Source organism: Rana temporaria, chromosome 6, assembly GCF_905171775.1.
Source record: "Rana temporaria chromosome 6, aRanTem1.1, whole genome shotgun sequence".
Classification (NCBI taxonomy): Eukaryota; Metazoa; Chordata; class Amphibia; order Anura; family Ranidae; genus Rana; species Rana temporaria.
Genome location: NC_053494.1, coordinates 77,102,890 through 77,121,480, shown reverse-complemented (window position 1 = coordinate 77,121,480; position 18,591 = coordinate 77,102,890). Strand labels below are relative to the sequence as shown.

The window sequence follows — 18,591 nt, the reverse complement described above, 5'->3', positions numbered from 1 at the left end:
CGGGGGCTTGTCCCAACGTGACAGCAGTACCCCCTGTAGCATCCTGGTGTGGAATTGGGCATACGTAACCGCCACCATCAGACCCAGAACTCTCATGCAGAATCACAGAGATGACCACTTCTGGGTCAACAACTGTTGCACTGCAGATTGCAGTGTCTGAAGTTTCTCCGTTAGGGGAAAAAACTCTTGCCTCGGCGGAATCCAGGACAAGTCCCAGGTATTCCAGTCCCTGAGACGGAATCAACACTGACTTCTGGACAATACAGAAGCCAGCCGAACTCTTGGAGAGTCTGACACATAATAAACACGTCCACTACTAATTTTGAGTCCGAAGAAGCTCGTAGGAGAATGTCGACCAGATATCCCACAAAAACAAACCCCCGCTGTCACAGCAGGGCCAGCATCGGGACGAGCACCTTGGTGAAAACCCGTGGTGCCGACACCAAGCCGAACAGGAGGGCCACAATTAAAAATGGTCCTCCCCGACCACAAAACACAGAAATCACTGGTGCTTTGAGCATATGGGAACATGCATGGTACGCGTTCATGACATCCAAGGACGACCTTGATGGGGTGCCGCTATTACACCATCCTGAATTTTTGCATTTTAACAAAAAACAATGGAGGGCCTCGAGGTCCAGGATGGGACGGACCCCATCCTTCCTGGGGACTACAAACAGACTGGAGTAAAACCCCTGAGACCGTTCCATCGAGGGAACTGGCACAATCACTCCCCTGACCAGAAGATCCTGGACAGCCCCTGACAGAGCGAACCGGAGGAAGCCAGAGGTTAGAGGGAAAAAACCTGTTCGGTAGATAAGAGAAACTCTATCTTGTACCCCGAGGAAACTACTTCGCAACCCCAACGGACGGAGAGGAGAATCTCCACCGAGCCGTGAAGCCGGTCCCCCACCCGAGACACGGGCGGGAGCAGACCTTCAGGCGGAAGCAGGAATATCCGCAGACGTGTTGGGCTTGCGGCACCAGGTGCGCTACAGCGGGGGTCTTAGCACCTTGCAAACCTCCCCCACTGCACAGGGCGGGCAAAAAAAAATGCTTGGGGGTAGTAAAGGAGGGCCCTTGCTCAAGGCGGGGCCCCTAGCCTTTCCCAGACCGTGGGAACAGTGTGCCTTTACCACCCGTGGCATCCTTAATGATGCCATACCTGGATACCCCAAAAGACCGTTCACCCTCAAAGGGTAAATCCACCAAGGCCTTCTTTGAGGACCAGTCCGTAGACCAGCACTTCAGCCACACAAGGCGGCGCAGTACCACTGCATAGGCAGAAACCCTGGGAAGCAAGAGCGTAACCAGGACCGACTCAGACACATTTTTGACCCAGAACTAATTGTTCAGCCATGTCCGTGCAGGTCTCGGAAGCATCCAGCCCCTGCAGCAAAAAAACGTTGCCCGTGCAGTCAGAGTCTGCGACACCAGAGCCCCGGCCAAAACCGGTCTCACAGTCGAACCCCCTACCGCGAAGATGGAGCGGGCCACAGCCTCCATTCCCCCATCCGCGGGGTCCTCAAAGGCAGGAGCCCCACCCACATGGTGGCTAGCTCACCTGGACACGGGAGGGTCCACGGACGGAGGAGAGACCCACTTTACTAAAAAGGTCCTCCACAAAGGGAGAACGGGTTGCAAGCAAAAACTGTCTGCGGCGTATCCCATTCCTTACTGTCCCAAAAAAAGGAACACAAGGAAAGCATAGTCAGTGCGTGGCGGTTTGCGGGACCCAAAAAGGACTGGCACAGCAGGTGCCCCCGCCCCATCCTCAAGTACAGAGTATCACGCCTGCAGAAAAAAATAGCTCCAACATTTCCAAACAGCAACCGACCCTGATTCCGAGTCGCTCTCACTGTGCGCGTGGGTTAAGCCTGCATCATCTGACAATACAGTGTCAGAGATATCCCCAGAAGCAGGCCAGGGAGGGGGGCGCTAATATACCCCCCATCCGGCCACCAGTCGCTTCAAACTGGCAAGAAAAAAAGGTCACAGACATTGCATAGCAGATGTGGCAGGGGGAGGGGCAGCAAGGGTTAACACAGGCTTACAGGGGAAGAAGTACCTGTCCAGGCCTCCCAATGCCCCCCCCCCCGCTGTGTCACCTAACAGCAAAGCAGAGTCACCCACGGTCACCTCCCAGCCTTACAGAGTATGAGGGCCCCCAGGGAAACTCACCACCTCACCCAGGTGCTGCGCGGTCTGAGAGAAGCCCAAGTGTGCAGAGAAGTCAGCTGTGCTGCGTCTGGTAGATTTGTGTCATGTCTGCAGTGCTAAAGCGGCCACACGATTTCCAAGATGGCCGCCGGATCTGTAAAAAACAGTCCTGGACCACTAGAAAATGGCCGCCGAGCTATGTAAAGCTGGACTCCTGCAAAATGGCGGCTGTTGCGCATTTAAAAAGACAGTGACACAGCAAAAACACAGTACAGCACAAAGTCACCATAGTACACAAAAAGGCCCTGTAGTGAACACCACATGCCCCTGCAGTGAACACACTCAGCCCCCGCTATGCACACAAGCCCAAGTGTATCAGAGACCCCAGAAAAAAAAACCCTCTCAGCCGCTACCCAAATGGGAAAGGAGGGAGAGGAATAAGGGAGAGAGGAAAGCAGGGCAAGCCCTCAGTCGACCTCCCAGGGGAAAATTCCAGCCAGACCACTTACCTGAGCAAGGGGCCACTACTTACCCGTCCTCCGACCACCGGCTGGAGGTATACCCTAGACAGAGCCAACGTCCGCTAAACGGCATGGCTGTCGGCCAGACACACTGTGACAAAGCCATAAAAGACCGGTCATATGTGTGCCCTAGAACAAGATGTTCCCCGGCCGCCCCTGGAGCAACGGGGCCCGTCGTGGACGTCCCAAAGCTGAGCACACGCTCGATGGCTGAACATGGGGGGACTACAAGAGTCAAGACCCAGCCTGTCACCCAGTCGGCTGTTGATAGAAGAATCACAGGATTCAAAAATGCATGAACAAAATAATAAAAAAGCGAGAAAAATCGCAAGAAAAAAAATCTCCAGAGTACAGGACTCCAGAAGTGCCTGACCTCTCCTGTCGTTAGGCAGGAAAAAACTAAGGCTGCTAGAGCTGGGTGTGGGTTATACACGGGGGGCCACGCCCCCTGGGAGGAGCTGCACTGAGGAATGTGTTAACACTTAAAGTGCTTTTTTTCTGCCTAAACTCTGCTAAAGGGAAGTGGATATAACCCTACTGTCAAAGGATGCTGTGTCCGTCCATGAACAGAAGAGAAATAGGATTTTATACTCACCGTAAAATCCTTTTCTCTGAGTTCATGGACGGACACAGCCTTAAATCTTGACAAAGTGGGTATTAGCCTTCCTTTAGGAGTGACTAGGCAGAAACGTGTTAACTTCAAAGCTGAACAGCCCCGCCCAGGGGGCGGTCCTACTGGCTATATGCCCTCAGCCTGCACCAAGCAGCTCAGTACATAACAAGCAGTACAAACTTAAAAAACAAAAAAAAGAAGAAGAGGAGTGGGTGCTGTGTCCGTCCATGAACTCAGAGAAAAGTATTTTACGGTGAGTATAAAAAACTATTTTCCCTTTTGTTCATGGACGGACACAGCCTTAATCTTGACAAAGTGGGAAGTCCCAAAGCAGTGTCAAAATGAGGTTTGTGAACAGCATAAAATTAAACTTCAGCCCAAAACAAAACAGAGCTCCTCAACTGAGGAGTTAGAACTCTAAACAGCCACCTGCAAAACTTTGCGGCCGAAGAAGCATCCGAAGATGCACTCACATCAACTTGTAAAGTTTAGTGAAAGTGTGACTGGGCGACCAGGTCTCCACCTTACACCCTGGGAAACAGACGCTTGATGCGAGAAAGTCCAAGAAGCACCATTGGCCTGGTTGAATGCATCGTGCCAGGGAGGCACCCGACCCTTTATGGCAGGGGTCCTCAAACTACGGCCCGCGGGCCACATGCGGCCCGTGGAGGACATTTAACCGGCCCACCCCACCCTGACAAGCAACGCCGGTTACACGGCAGGTTGTAACACAGCGATCCAGCTGTGTCACGGAGATCACAGTGTTCTGTCTATCACACGAGCTGGTCTAGGAGGAGGAGGGTGGGACATTTATCATAGCGTGACAGAACTGTTACCAACACTGTGAGCTTCGTGACTCAGCGGGACCATGACACAGCGGGTTCGTGACACAGCGGGACCGTGACAGCAGTTTGGCACAGTAAGGAGTAAGGCTGTGAGGGGCTTACGATGGTGAGGTGAGGGAGGGAGGGGGGCTTGCGATGGTGAGGGGGGCTGATGATGATGAAATGATGATGTAATGATTATGATGGTGGGGGGCGGGGGGATGATGATGATTAAATGATGATGTAATGATGATGATGATGATGGTGGGGGGGGGGCCCTGATGATGATGAAATGATGATTTAATGATGATGAAGATGGTGGGGGGTTTGCAATGAGGGGCTGATGATGGTGAGGGGGGGGGGGGGGTGTTGCAATGAGTGGCTGATGATGATGATGTAATGATGAAGGGGGGGCTTGCAATGATCTTGATCGGCTTGCAATTAATGATTGTGAGGGGGGCTTGCAATGAGGGACATACAATGATGGCGAGGGGGGGCTTGCAATGAGGGGATGATGATGATGATGATGATGATGATGATGATGATGTAATGATGATGGTGAGGTGGGGGGGCTTGCAATGATCATGATCGGTTTTCAATTAATGATTGTGAGGGGGGGCTTGCAATGAGGGGCTTATAATGATGAAGGGGGAGGGTTGCAATGATCGTGAGGGGCTTGCAATGGTGAGGGAGGGGCTTGAAATGGCTTGAATTTGAAATGGTAGTGAGGGGGGCTTGCAATGATGGTCTGAAATGATGGTGAGGGTGGGCTTGCAATGATGGTCTGAAATGACGGTGAGGGTGGCTTGCAATGATGGTCTGAAATTACGGTGAGGGGGGCTTGCAATGATGGTCTGAAATGACTGTGAGGGGGGCTTGCAATGATGGCTTGAAATGACGGTGAGGGTGGGCTTGCAATGATGGCTTGAAATGACGGTGAGGGTGGGCTTGCAATGCTGGCTTGAAATGACGGTGAGGGTGGGCTTCCAATGATGGCTTGAAATGACGGTGAGGGTGGGCTTGCAATGATGGCTTGTTCTTCATTTTAAATATTGTATTTGTTCCCATTTTGTTTTTTCACTTCAAAATAACATATGTGCAGTGTGCATAGGAAACTGTTCATAGTTTTTTTATAGTCCGGCCCTCTAACGGTCTGAGGGACAGTGAACCGGCCCCCTGTTTAAAAAGTTTGAGGACCCCTGCTTTATGGTGTAAGCCTGATCACGATCTGTCGGATCCACCTTCAAATAGTGGACGAGATCGATGGGCCCTTCTTGGGACCAGCCACCAAAACAAACAGTGAGTCTGAACTCCGGAACAAAGCAGTAACAGACAAGTATACTCGGAGCTCAGACAACGTCCAAGGAATGCCACGTCGTTTCCTTAGGATTCGACGGATGAGGACACAAGGATGGCAGTACAATGTCTTCCTTGAGATGGAAGGTCGAAATGACCTTAGGAAGAAAAGAAGGCTGCGGCCACAGCACCACCTTATCCTTGTGGAAGATCAGATAGGGAGCTTTTAATGACAAGGCTGCCAGCTCAGAACCCGTCTTAACTGACATAACAGCCACCAAACCGACCACTTTCTGAGAAAGGGTCAAGGGAACCTCCCTAATGTTCTCAAACTGTTTTCTGAGGCACCAAGAGGTCATTCCGTTAAGGACATTGACTGTAAAGCAGGATGTCGTATGGGACCTTGCAACAGCAGGTACTCTCGTAGCGGTAGACGCCAATGGACGTCTGCTATTCAAACCCCCACGGAGAAAGTGGAGGACGGACCGGATGTACAAATGTTATTACTAGAGAGTGAGCCGCCAGGGGTCTTGGGAAAAAAAAAAAAAAAAAGACAGCCAAGACAGATATCTGCCCCCTGATTGTACTTAAAGCTAATTTTTGGTCCGCCCCACGCTGTTAGAACAGCAGGACTCTGGGAATCAAATAAGCATGAGGATTTCCTCACGAATGGCTATGTAGGTCTTCCAAGTGCGATAGTAAATCTTCCTGGAGGACGATTTCCGAGCACTCCTCATGGTAGAGATCAGAGTCTGACACCCCCCACCGGTCTCTTAGCACCTGGCTCTCAATAGCCCAGCCGTTAAGCCAGTGACTGTAAAACAGGAGGGCGTATGGAACCTTGAGACATCAGGTCCTTTCTGGCAGTAGACGCCAAGGAACGTCTGCTACTAGACGCACTAGGCTGGCGTACCACGGAGCAATTAGGATCATTGGAATCCCCTCCGTCTTCACTCTGCGAAGCAGATGAGGAAGGAGCTTTAGAGGGGGGAAGGCATAGATTAGCCGGTATTGACTCCACAGTGCTACTAACGCATCAGTCGCGTCTGCACATGGGTCTCTTGACCTGGCCACAAACCTCAATACCTTCTGATTGAGTCGAGATGCCAGGAGATCTATGTCTGGTGTGCCCCATCTTGGGCAAATGATCTGAAACACATCCGGGTGCAGAGACCATTCTCCTTGGTCCAGCATCTGGCGACTCAGGTAGTCCGCCTGCCAGTTTTCCGTGCCCGAAATGTATATGGCCGACAGGGCCAGTACGCTCCTTTCTGCCCACCTTAGGGTGTGAGCGACCTCTGACGCTGCAGCCAAGCTTATTCTTTCTTGATGGTTGACATATGCCACAACCGTGGCGTTTGTCCGACTGGATCCTGACTGGACGCCCTTGTAGCCTCAGACCATATGAAGAGGCACAGCCTGATCGCCTGAAGTTCCAGGACATTGATCGGCAAGTGGGAATCCTACAGAGACCAGCGACTCTGGGTCGACTGAACTCCCCAGACTCCCCCCCCCCATCCGGTAAGGCTGGCGTCCGTCGGGATGACTATCCAGTGAAAGGGATGGAACGACTTCCCGGACAGAAGTGCTGGTGAGGTCAGCCACCAAACAAGGGAGGTCCTGACAAGGTGGCTCATCCGGATTTGATAATGCAGGGATGATGGGCACTTCTCCCATCTTGACAGAATTTCCTTCGGTAGCACTCGTGTGTGAGATTGCGCATATGGTACCGCCTTGAACAAGGCCACCATGAGGCCCAGGACTCACATGCAATAGCGGAGCGACGACCATTTCTGGGATGTCAACTGCTGCACCGAAGCCCGAAGGGTCTGCAACTTTTGCGCAGGGAAAAAACCCTTGCCTCTGAGGAGTTCAGAATCAGCCCCAGATATACTAGGCGTTGAGTGGGTACCATTACTAACTTCTGAGTGTTCAGTACCCAACCAAAGTGTCGGAGGGTTTGACAGGTTATAGACACGTTCACCTCTATTTCTGAGTTTGAAGCGGCTCTCAGAAGGTCGTCCAATTAGCCCACGATAGCGATGCCACGTTGTCTTAGTAGGGCGAGAATTGGGGCAAGCACCATGGTGAACACCCTTGGCAACGATGCCAGGCCATAGGGGAGAGCGACAAATTGATAGTGGTCTTCCCTGACCGCAAAACGCAGATATCTCTGATGCTTTGTGCATATGGGGACATGTAAATAGGCATCCCTGATGTCCAAGGATGCCAGAAAGTCTGCCGGCTGGAGGGCAGTGACGACCGAGTGAACCGATTCCATCTGGAATCTTTGTACCTCCACAAAGCAATTGAAGGCCCCCCGAGGTCAAGAATTGGGCGAACGCCCTCCTTCTTTGGTACTATGAACAGATTTGAGTAAAACCCCTGAAACTGTTCCTGTACTGGTACAGGGATAACCACACCACGTTTCAGCAGGTCTTGAACTGCCCCAAATAGGGCCTCCCGACGGGTCGGTTGTAGCTGGAGGTTGGAGGGAAAAAATCTGTTTGGTGGGCCTTCAGGAAAAAACTCAAGACCCACCTATTCTGAAGGCCAAATTAGAAGGAAATGGATACCAAGCGCCTTGAGGAGATTCAGTTCGCATGTGTAGCGCTTTACAAGTTTCATTCATTCATTCATTCATTCATTCAAGATAGAAATTCTAATCTTGTACCCTGAAGAGACAACCTCGCAACACCACCGGTCGGGGACCTGAGATGTCCACCGCAAATTCGCAAAGACATCCCCCACCCGAGAGATAGGTGGGGGCAAACCTTCATGTGGACGTAGCTTTGTCTGCAGGTTTGTTGGGTTTGCGAAACCAGGGATGTCTCTGTCCCTGAGCAGGCACTTTATCGGCCTGAGGTCTTACCTGCCGCGTACGAAAAAAAAAAAAACACTTGTGTGCCGTGAAGAAGAGCCCTTGTCTGCGGCATGGCTCCTTCCCTTTTTGGACTGTGGGAGCAATGTGCCCTTACCTACTGTGGCATCTTTAATTAGGTCTTCCAGGGAAGCTCCAAAAAGTCTGTCGCCCTTAAAGGGCAAGTCCATCAGGGCCTTCTTGGAAGATTGGTTAAAGATTTGGTCCTCGGACCAAAGTAGATGGCGCAACACCACTGCCTGACTTGAAGCCCTTGGCCAGCAGAGGAATAGTGTCCAAGGCCGATTCACAAACTAATTTTAGGCCTTGTACCAGTTGGTCAGCCAGACCTACCTCGTTCGGGGAGCCTGACATGCTTGTAACCAATTGAGCAGCATATTTGCCCATTCTGTGAGTGTCTGAGACACCAGGGCCCCAACTATGGTTGGGCGTACAGCCGAACCTACTACCGTGTATAGGTTGCGGGTGATCGCCTCAGCCTTCTTGTCCACAGGGTCCTTGACGGCGGGAGCCCCCTCCACCAGTACGGTGGTTAGCTTGTTTAGTCTGGACACAGGAGGGTCCACTATGGGGGCGAATCCATCTTTTCAAGAAACTCTTCAAGAGGGTAACGCAATGCCAGATTTTTAGGGACTGAAAAAAAACATCTGTGGGTTTGTCCCACTCCTTGTATAAAAGTTTGTCTAAATAAGACACACAAGGAAACACCTTAGCAGTGCGGGTCGCCTTACGGAACCCAAAAGGGACCGGCGCTTCTGTAGACCCCTCTATTTTTAGAGTATCTCGCACTGCGGTGATAAGGTCACTTACCAGAGTAATTGCAAGAGTAATTGCAAGCTCAGGTGTTAGAGGGGAAAAAGCATCTGCTTCCAATGCCATGCTGACCCTCACGCCTGACACAGGGACTTCAAGGCAAGGCACAGTAACCCACTCTCCGAGCTGCAGCAGAGACGAGAGGTTCCCACTTAGAGGATTCGCCACCCTGGAACAGTAGTATGCTGCCGTCCACCACTTAGTAGAGCTGCTTCCTTGTCAGATTTGCAGTCTGACCCTTCAGCAGCGTGTCTGTCAGTCTATGCCGTTTAAGTGCTGTCTGATGGAAAAATGGCCGCCGAGCGGCCACTAGAGGCCAATAACTATCGCGGGCCACAAGAACATGGCCGCCGAGCGGCAGCTAGAAGCGGAAGATAGAGGCCAAATACAGCGCGACCACAAGAACATGGCCGCCAGTGCAGATCGAGCAATACAGCATGGATCACAGGAAAAATAGTCGCCGACAGCATGGAGCAGGACACACAGGTAAGCAAAATCTCTAAGTAGCTTATAACAATGCTTTAGCGGAAGTATATGCATAGTTCCCCAGGTGAAGCCCTCCCCAGGTGAACCCCCGCCCCAGCAGCTAGCTCAGAGAGCCTAGGGAGGAGGGAAGGAAGGGAGGGGAGAAGGGAAGAATAGAGCCCTTTACTCACCTCTCCAGGGATGCCCAGCTCTATCTTATTGTCGAAGCAGGGGATTACTACTTACCCTTCCTGAGGATTGTGCTGGAAGCATCCTAGACAGACATCTCCCGCATGGTGAGGGAGGCGACTGTCGGCCAGGCTGCTGCGACTCGGTCCTATAGACCGGTCATATGAATGCCCTAGAGTGTATAGCTCACTGGCCACCCGTATAGCGATAGGCCCATCGCGGACGACCCAGTGCGTAGCTATGGTCGGCACACGCTCTATGCCCAAAACTGGGGGGACTACAAGGATCTGGGATTCAGCCTGTTGCCCAGTCGGCAGTTGATCGAAGATCACAGGAAAACATTTTTATAAAAAAAATCCAAAGTAGATTTGAAATAAAGCCTCCTGGCCTACAGGCCCGAAGGGAGCCATGTCTTCTCCTCAACTAGGCAGAAAAAAAACTGAGCTGCTTGGTGCAGGCTGAGGGGATATAGCCAGTAGGACCGCCCTCTGGGCGGGGCTGTTCAGCTTTGAAGTTGTTAACACTTTCTGCCTAGTCACTCCTAAAGGAAGGCCAATACCCACTTTGTCAAGATTAAGGCTGTGTCCGTCCATGAACGAAAGAAAAAAATGCTTGAGCAAAGCACGGTGACGTACAACGGCACTAAAAAAGGTCCATTTGGATGGCACTGCTTTGGGCTGCTTTTGCAGATTTCGTGTTCGTAAAAGTTTGGTGAGAGACTATTCGTGCTTTTCAGTCTTCGTGCTTCAGTCTGTTACAGCGTGACGAATGTGCTACCTCTATTACAAATGCTAGTTTTACTAGTTTTTAACTTGCTTCTGAGCATGCGCGTTTTTTTTCCCCCATCGTTAAAGCCTACACACGACTTTTTCACAACGTGAAAAACTATGAGAAAAATTAGAGCATGTGCTAAATTTTTAATGGCCATTTTTCACGTCGAGAAAAATGCTCTGGGGCCTACACAAAGTCGTTGCATTTTTCAAGTCACAAAAATGTGTACGTGGCATAAGAGCCTTGTCCTTGACCTGCACCAGTGGCTGAAATAGAGACCTTTATCTGAGGGCTGGAATGCACGCCACAGCAGTGATCATCTATCATATATATTTATGCCCAAAACATTTTTTATTGCTGCAAGTATGTTTGCCTTTTATAACCCAGTAATAGAATTTAACCAGCAACAATCTTACCCTGACAAATAAGTGCAGTGATATATTACGCTTCTGAAATGCCTGCCAAATTTGGAACCTGAGCAGAATCTGTTAAATCATCAGGTTTGCCCCTCATTGTGTAAGCCTGCTGGCCCATGACAATGCGCAAGTGTGCCCCTGTCAACTCATGACCGTGTGCCAATCAACAAAAATAACTGGAAATAAACAGACACTGCAAAGAGGTAAGATGAATAGGGGTGGAATGAAAGAATGAGAAGGAGAACAGAGAAAGAAGATAATGTTGTAAAGCTAATAAAGTTGAAATATGCTTTGTTGGGATTAATGCAAGAACCCTCTAGTCCGGTGCTTCTGACAGGAAACAGGAAGTGCCCTTTACTTTTTACATTGTACATGATCCACCATTTGTTTTTGCAATATTAACATTTTCATAAATAAAAAGTCAGCTTCCATATATACTTACAAAGAGAGGTCTCATGATTTATATTCTCAAACAGCATATTCAGTGTCTGAAGAAGCTGCCCACAAACATAACGACCGGACTTCTGTCGTAAGATGTTTAGAAAGAACACAAACATATTCTTTTCAAGAAAGAAGCTGTAAAAGTAGAGATTGCAAGCACATTTAATAGATGAAACTGTTACCCTTCATAATTCAAAGCAGCACAAAATTACTGAGGGTGCACGATTTCAGACTTGGGCTGATTTCACACTAAAAGCACCCCGGCGTCGGCGGTAAAACTATTTTTTTGCGGTGCTTTGCCGGCAGTGCTGGCCATTGATTTGAATGGTCAGGGGCGCTTTAGGAGCAGAGAGTTCACCAGTCATTTTTTTGAGGTCTAGCAGAGTGCAGACCCAGTGCGCAGGGGCGCACCGGGATACGCACACAACGTCATTACGCCTCCGCGCACTGGGCCTATACAGTTTGACCGCCTCCCTCTCCTCGACAATCAGACAGACATGCCACCCACCCACAGCAAGGTGCCAGGCCAGCCAGCACCCACAGCAAGATGCAGGCCAGCAGCAACCCACCACAAGATGCCAGCCAGCAACCACCTACAGAAATGTGCCAGCCTTATACCCGACGCTATAAAAACCTGGCGGCAAACCTAAAAAAAATATAACTGGCTACCTAGCGGCACCAGCCGCTAGGTAGCTGCTGGCTGGCAAGATGCCAGCCAGCAGCCACCCACAGCAAGGTGCCAGCCAGTAGCCACCCACAAGATGCCAGCCAGTAGCCACCCACAACAAGATGCCAGCCAGCAAGCCCACCCACAACAAGATGCCAGCCAGCAAGCACACCCACAGCAAGATGCCAGCCATTTTTTTTTTTTTCTTTAAAGGATTTATAATTTTTGCAAGAACAAGTACAAAACATTAGCCACAATGGCCCATAGGCCACATACAAATTACTATATACACTTCTGTAGCATTTGACTCCTTGTACGACTCCAGCCCCTTTACCTAGCGATAACGTAACAATGTAAGACCTCTATTCACATATAACAGTTGAATGAGAGAGTGAATCATTCTTATGCTCCCGAAACATAGCCCCCTATCTGTTTTATACCTGCAACAGAGCATGTATATGAACTTAAAGAGAAAAAGTAATACAGCGCTAACAGGGAAGTGTATATACCAAAAATAAATAAATCAGCTGCAGCTTAAAAAAACGTGGAAAAATACATTGAAAAAAAGGACATATAAAAAAGACATAAAAAGATATATATCAAGCTGCGCTACAATACAAAACTTGCATAGCGTAATACAGTAAAACCCAAAATATTTATTTAAACAAGGATGTGCACTTACAAACTGTCGTTTAAAAGAAGCGCATTAACGAACGTTCGTATGAAGAAGTCGGCCGGCATACGATCGCCCGTCCTTTGCGATGACGTCAGCATGTCTATCCTGAATTTTCTAATTTCACCTTTTCACTAGTAATTGACTGATTTCAACCACTAACAATTATTGTTGTTAATTTTAGTTATTGTATTGTAGTGCAGCTTGATAGTAATATATATATATATATATATATATATATATATATATATATATATATATATATATATATATATATATATATATATATATATATATATATATATATATATATATATATGTATATGTATGTATGTATATGACCTTGCCCCCTGAACTACTCATATTGAAAGAAAGCCATTATTATTCCATTCAGTATCTACACGGGTTCAATTTAACAGATTATCCATCCCAAGTATGACCAAGTATGTAGTTTCGCTATCCAACAACCCCACACTTTTGTCAAATGTTTGTGGTATGCCCGCCCCTGCTAGTATAGGTAGCCTTGTTTAAGGAAGCGACCTGGTTAGCTGAGGCTTTCCATGCTGAAATGGATGGAGGGGTAGACTTTTTCCCATGATAGTACCATCACTTTCCTAGCATAGTAAATAAGAATTGTCAGAGTACGTGTCACTCATTTTGGAGCTAGATAATCAACCAATCCCAAAAGACACACTCCCACCATTGGCTGTACATGAATGGTGGTAACCTCCTAGATACACTCAGTGACCACCCACCAAAACACTTGGATGGCTGTACAGTTCCAAAATATATGCAAGAAATCTGCAGTGGGGGGGGGGGGGGGGCAGTACACCACCAGCAACAGGGCGAGGGAACATTTTAGCTAGTCAAGCTGGAGTAATACGATGTAAAAAAGTAAAAGTAAAATTGAATGAGCTGATCTCTGGCTGACACCAATCTAGTGAAGTTAATATCCCATATATCATCATCATATATCCCAGTTGTCCCCATCCATCTGGGGGAACACTGCCTCCCACGCCGAAAGAAAGAAGAAAAAGAAGAAAAAATAAAAAGAAGCCCGGGCACCCCCCGCCGAAGACGTCGAATGAGAAGCCCGGGACGGGGGCACTGTAAAAGAGCTAAAGAAGAAAGCGCCCCCCCCCCCAGAAGACATCGAAGAAGCAGCCCCCACTCATAAAAGCTAAAGAAGAGAGGGGGGCCCCCGGAGCTGACTAGTAAATTACTTTAATAACCCTGTGTCGTGTTTTTTTAAACTTTTTTTTCCGCCAGGTGAATAGGTAGGGGTACGATGTACCCCATACTCATTCACCCAGGGTGGGGGCTGGCATCTGGGGGCCCCCTTATTATAGGGGCTCCTGGATTCCGATAAGCTCCCCTCCCGCAGACCCCGACAACCAACGGCCAGGGTTGTCAGGAAGAGGCCCTGTCCTCATCAACATGGGGACAGGTGCTTTGGGGTGGGGGGGCCACAGGGCGCCCCCCTACCCCAAAGCACCGACCCCCCCATGTTGAGGGCATGCGGCCTGGCCCGGTTAATGAAGGGGGGGGCGCTCGCTCGTCCCCACCCTTTTCCTGACTGGCCGGCTGCTCAGATACAGGTCTGGTATGGATTTTGGGGGGGGGGAACCCCACGCTGTTTTTTCAGCGTACGGGGTGTCTCCTTAAAATCCATAGCAGATCCAAAGGGCCTGGTATGCTCCTGTAGGGGGAACCCATGCCGTTTTTTTTATTTGAAATTTGGCATGGAGTTCCCCCTCAAGATTCATACCAAACGCAGTGCTTAGCATTGGCAGGGATCCAAGTCGGATCCCCGTTCAATATCGTGCCGCGGCTAAATGCAACCGTAGCTAAAATCACTGTACAAATGCAGCTGATCACTGTGCCTGGAGTCTTGAATTCCAGCAAAACATAAACATGCTTTTAGCTGCGGCAAAACAGCCATTCGTCTGAAAGGGGCCTTAGAGTTTCCTGTTTGCCACTATATCTTTCAGGGTCCTAATACCATATTTAGTCCAAATGATTGGATCGGGGTACTCAAGGCAGTGTGTCAGGTTGGGATTCTTCACCAACGGTGTGTGAGGGGAGATCGCTGAATCGCTAATATCCACGCCCTGCCAGTTGCACGCATGGATACTGTAACATTATATGGAGACATATTTCCAAATTGCAATAGATGTGTTAGTGCCTCATAAAAGCCGACGATAGCCACCTCCAGTGTATTAGCGGTATCGTCTTCAGGTAGACTAAACCACCTATGAGCAATTTTGTTGTGGCTGGAAACAATACCTGTGTGTTCTTGTGGTCTGTGGACCTCAAGTCACTTTGGGGTGGGGCCAGAGTAGTGCAGGGACTTCTTTGAAGTCGCTGAGACTTGGGGTCGCACAGATGTCATGCAACTTTGCAGTACCAAATCGCATGATAAGGCGCACTATTGGACTTCAAGCCTTAGGTTTAATTTTTGGCCCTTTTTAGCTCAATATGTGCTCTGTTTTGCATCAACCTTCGTAAGCCCAACGATTTACTCTTCCCAAATCCATAGAAAATAATTTATCTCGAATCCAGCATCAGGTTCTGACCAATATTACCTCAAAAGGTCAAATTAATTATTAAGCCATCGGATAAGGGAGGCAACGTGGTCGTCATGGACAAAGTTCAATACATAACAATGTGTAACAAAATTTTGAACAAGGAGTGGTATAGGATAGTACCTTATGAGAATCTTACAGAAGCCAGGCCCCAATACCTTTCTATTATTACAGATGCCTATCAACAAAATCTTATTGATAAAGACCTACGCGAGTATCTAGAAATCAAGTGGCCCATTACTCCAACATTCTATTCGTTGCCAAAAGTTCACAAAGATATCAAAAATCCCCCCGGACGCCCCATTAGATCGGGCATAGGTAGCCATACAGAAACAGCCAGTAAGTATGTCGATACACAACTACATGTTATGGGCCTACCATCTAAAAGCATGAGTCTTCAAACTACGGCCCTCCAGTTGTTCAGGAACTACAATTCCCATCATGCCTAGTCATGTCTGTGAATGTCAGTGTGTTACAATGCCTCATGGGATGTGTAGTTCAACAACAGCTGGAGGGCCGTAGTTTGAGGATCCCTGATCTAAAGGATACTCTGGAACTGTTGAAAGTTATCGAAGGAATTTTATATTTATCAAAGTTATGTAAAATTTGTTACTACATTGCTTGAGCATATCCTGACCACCAATATCTTCCTATTCAATGGCTCCACCTACCTCTAGGTACAGGGGGTTGTGATGGGGACTTTGTGTGCCCCATCGTATGCCAACCTGTACCTGGGGGGTTGGGAGAGAGCAATCTTTTCAGATGTAAAAGTGGGGGGTGTAATGGCGCTTACTGATGCAAAGCACCATGTGATAATAAATAAGTGATTAAATATAAATGTTTCACTCTAAATTCCTCACAAATTCCTTACACACCAACAACTAAGATGTAAAGGAAGGGAAATGTGAAAATAATGACATCCGGCAAATAGTGACTCAAATCGCAATTTGAGATCATAACATTGAAAAATGTGAAACAATTGTAAAAACTATTATATTGAAGTGAAAGAAATCCATGCAAACACTAATACAATAATAAAGTATATGTGAACCAAAAATGATCAATAAGTGCACTCAAATGTGCTAAAGATAGTTCAAAGTGTTCAAAGAAAAAAATCCATGCACAAAAAGTATTCCAAGTGAATAAAAAATGAATGATGAATAAATGAAATAAAAGAGCTTTGTGCAATAATTTCCACAAGGTGCAATATATAGAACAAAGTGCTAAATGCAAAAGTTTCCACAAAGTGCGATAGTGCTTGATATAAAGGTGATGCTGCAGTCCAATGCACGATCCCTCCGTGTGGTAGTGCAGATCAAATAAAATGAAAATACCAGCCTCTCACCTCAAGAAAGGCTAGTAGAGCCTATGTATTGTAATGGAGACCAGCAGATGGGTCAGGATAATCCAGGCTATTTCCAGCATCCGTCCACAGGTCATCCAGAGACGGCTCTCAATAAAAGCAGAATACGCACTCCATAGTGTAGTAAGTATAAGCAAGTTTAATAAAAGATCGTAACACTCACAGTTTAAAATTTTCTGTTACAGGAACACGAGTAACAAACAGCAGTAGCAGATCTCCGCTCTCGGCCGCGAGCGGAGATGACGTCACCGACGGCACTTCTCTGATTCCGGGCCGAGAGCGGAGATCTGCTACTGCTGTTTGTTACTCGTGTTCCTGTAACAGAAAATTTTAAACTGTGAGTGTTACGATCATTTATTATTGTATTAGTGTTGTATTAGTGTTTGCATGGATTTCTTTCACTTCAATATAATAGTTTTTACAATTGTTTCACATTTTTCAATGTTATGATCTCAAATTGCGATTTGAGTCACTATTTGCCGGATGTCATTATTTTCACATTTCCCTTCCTTTACATCTTAGGCCCCGTACACACGATAGAATCCATCCGCAGATAAATCCCAGCAAATGGGTTTCTGCGGATAGATCCTATGGTGTGTACACGCCAGCGGATCTGTTTCCGCGGAGAAATCTCCTCTGGGATGGATTCCAGCAGATCGGATATTTGCTGTGCTGCACAACAAATCCATCTGCTGGAATCCATTCCAACGGATGGATCCGCTCGTCTGTACAGACTTACCGGATCCATTCGTCCAAAGGGATTCCCCGCACGCGTCGTAATGATTTGACGCATGCGTGGAATTCCTTATATGACAGCGTCGCGCCCGTCGCCGCGTCATAATCGCGGCGACGGCGTGACACGTCATCGGCAGAGGATTTCCGCGCGGATTTCAATGCGATGGTGTGTACACTCCATCCCATCGAAATCAGCGGAAATCTTTGAGAGGATTTATCCGTGGAAACGGTCCGCTGGACCGTATCTGCGGATAAATCCTCTCGTGTGTACGGGGCCTTAGTTGTTGGTGTGTAAGGAATTTGTGAGGAATTTAGAGTGAAACATTTATATTTCATCACTTATTTATTATCACATGGTGCTTTGCATCAGTAAGCGCCATTACACCCCCCACTTTTACATATGTTGATTTGTGCAAGAGCACTTGTACAGTAGTGGCTGCTGCTTTTAGTATTGTTCTTAATTATTATTACATTATTTATTGATTATTTGTATCATCGCCCTTGGTTAGGTGTGGTCTTGCGCATTGGTTCCCCCTCTTTTACATAATCTTTTCAGATGACAGCGTCTCGATATACCTCTGCAACATTTTGTTGTGGCGGAGGTATATCGATGACGTGCTAGTCGTCTGGACTGGTACAGCAAATTAATTATCAGATTTTGTGCTGTATCTGTCTGTTAATGAATTCAACCTAAAATTCACTATCCAGTCAGATGCTAGGAGCATTCCTTTTCTAGATTTACGCCTCTTCCTGAAGGATGACGGGATGATATTTAGTAATCTGTATAGATCGGAAACGGCGGGCAATACTATTCTCAAGTTCTCATCCTCGCTCCCTACTACGCAGTATTCCCTTTAGCCAATACCTTCGGCTATGTCGTAACTGCGTTAGGGAGGAGGATTTTGAACAGAAAGGAAAAGCTCTCTACTCCCGATTGTTACAAAGGGGGTACAGCAAAAAGGTTTTGAAAAAAGCCTATGTTAAAGCTAAACAGAATACACTCCCGCATTACTATTCAAATCAAAAGTTCATGAACCCAATCCAGCCACTAAATTAATAACCACGTTTAGTACCCATCAGGACATTTTCCACCAATTGATCAGCAATAACTGGCATTTCTTATCAGAGGACCCTATCATCTCCAAATATGTAGCAGATAGACCAGAGATCGTATATAG

General features: G+C 47.8%; 1 protein-coding gene across 12 annotated transcripts in view; it reads right to left on the bottom strand.

Annotated features, from left to right (window-relative positions):
• The window catches only part of CLEC16A (C-type lectin domain containing 16A), a 1,403,906-nt gene that overhangs the window by 1,282,399 nt on the left and 102,916 nt on the right, over positions 1-18,591 (bottom strand). For 11 of the 12 annotated variants that reach the window (XM_040358542.1, XM_040358539.1, XM_040358533.1 and 8 more), the window contains exon 3: positions 11,392-11,525. The exons of the other annotated variant lie outside the window; for it this stretch is intronic. In XM_040358542.1, coding sequence (XP_040214476.1) covers positions 11,392-11,525 — 134 coding nt within the window. The remainder of the gene's footprint in view (positions 1-11,391; positions 11,526-18,591) is intronic. 12 annotated transcript variants of the gene reach the window in all.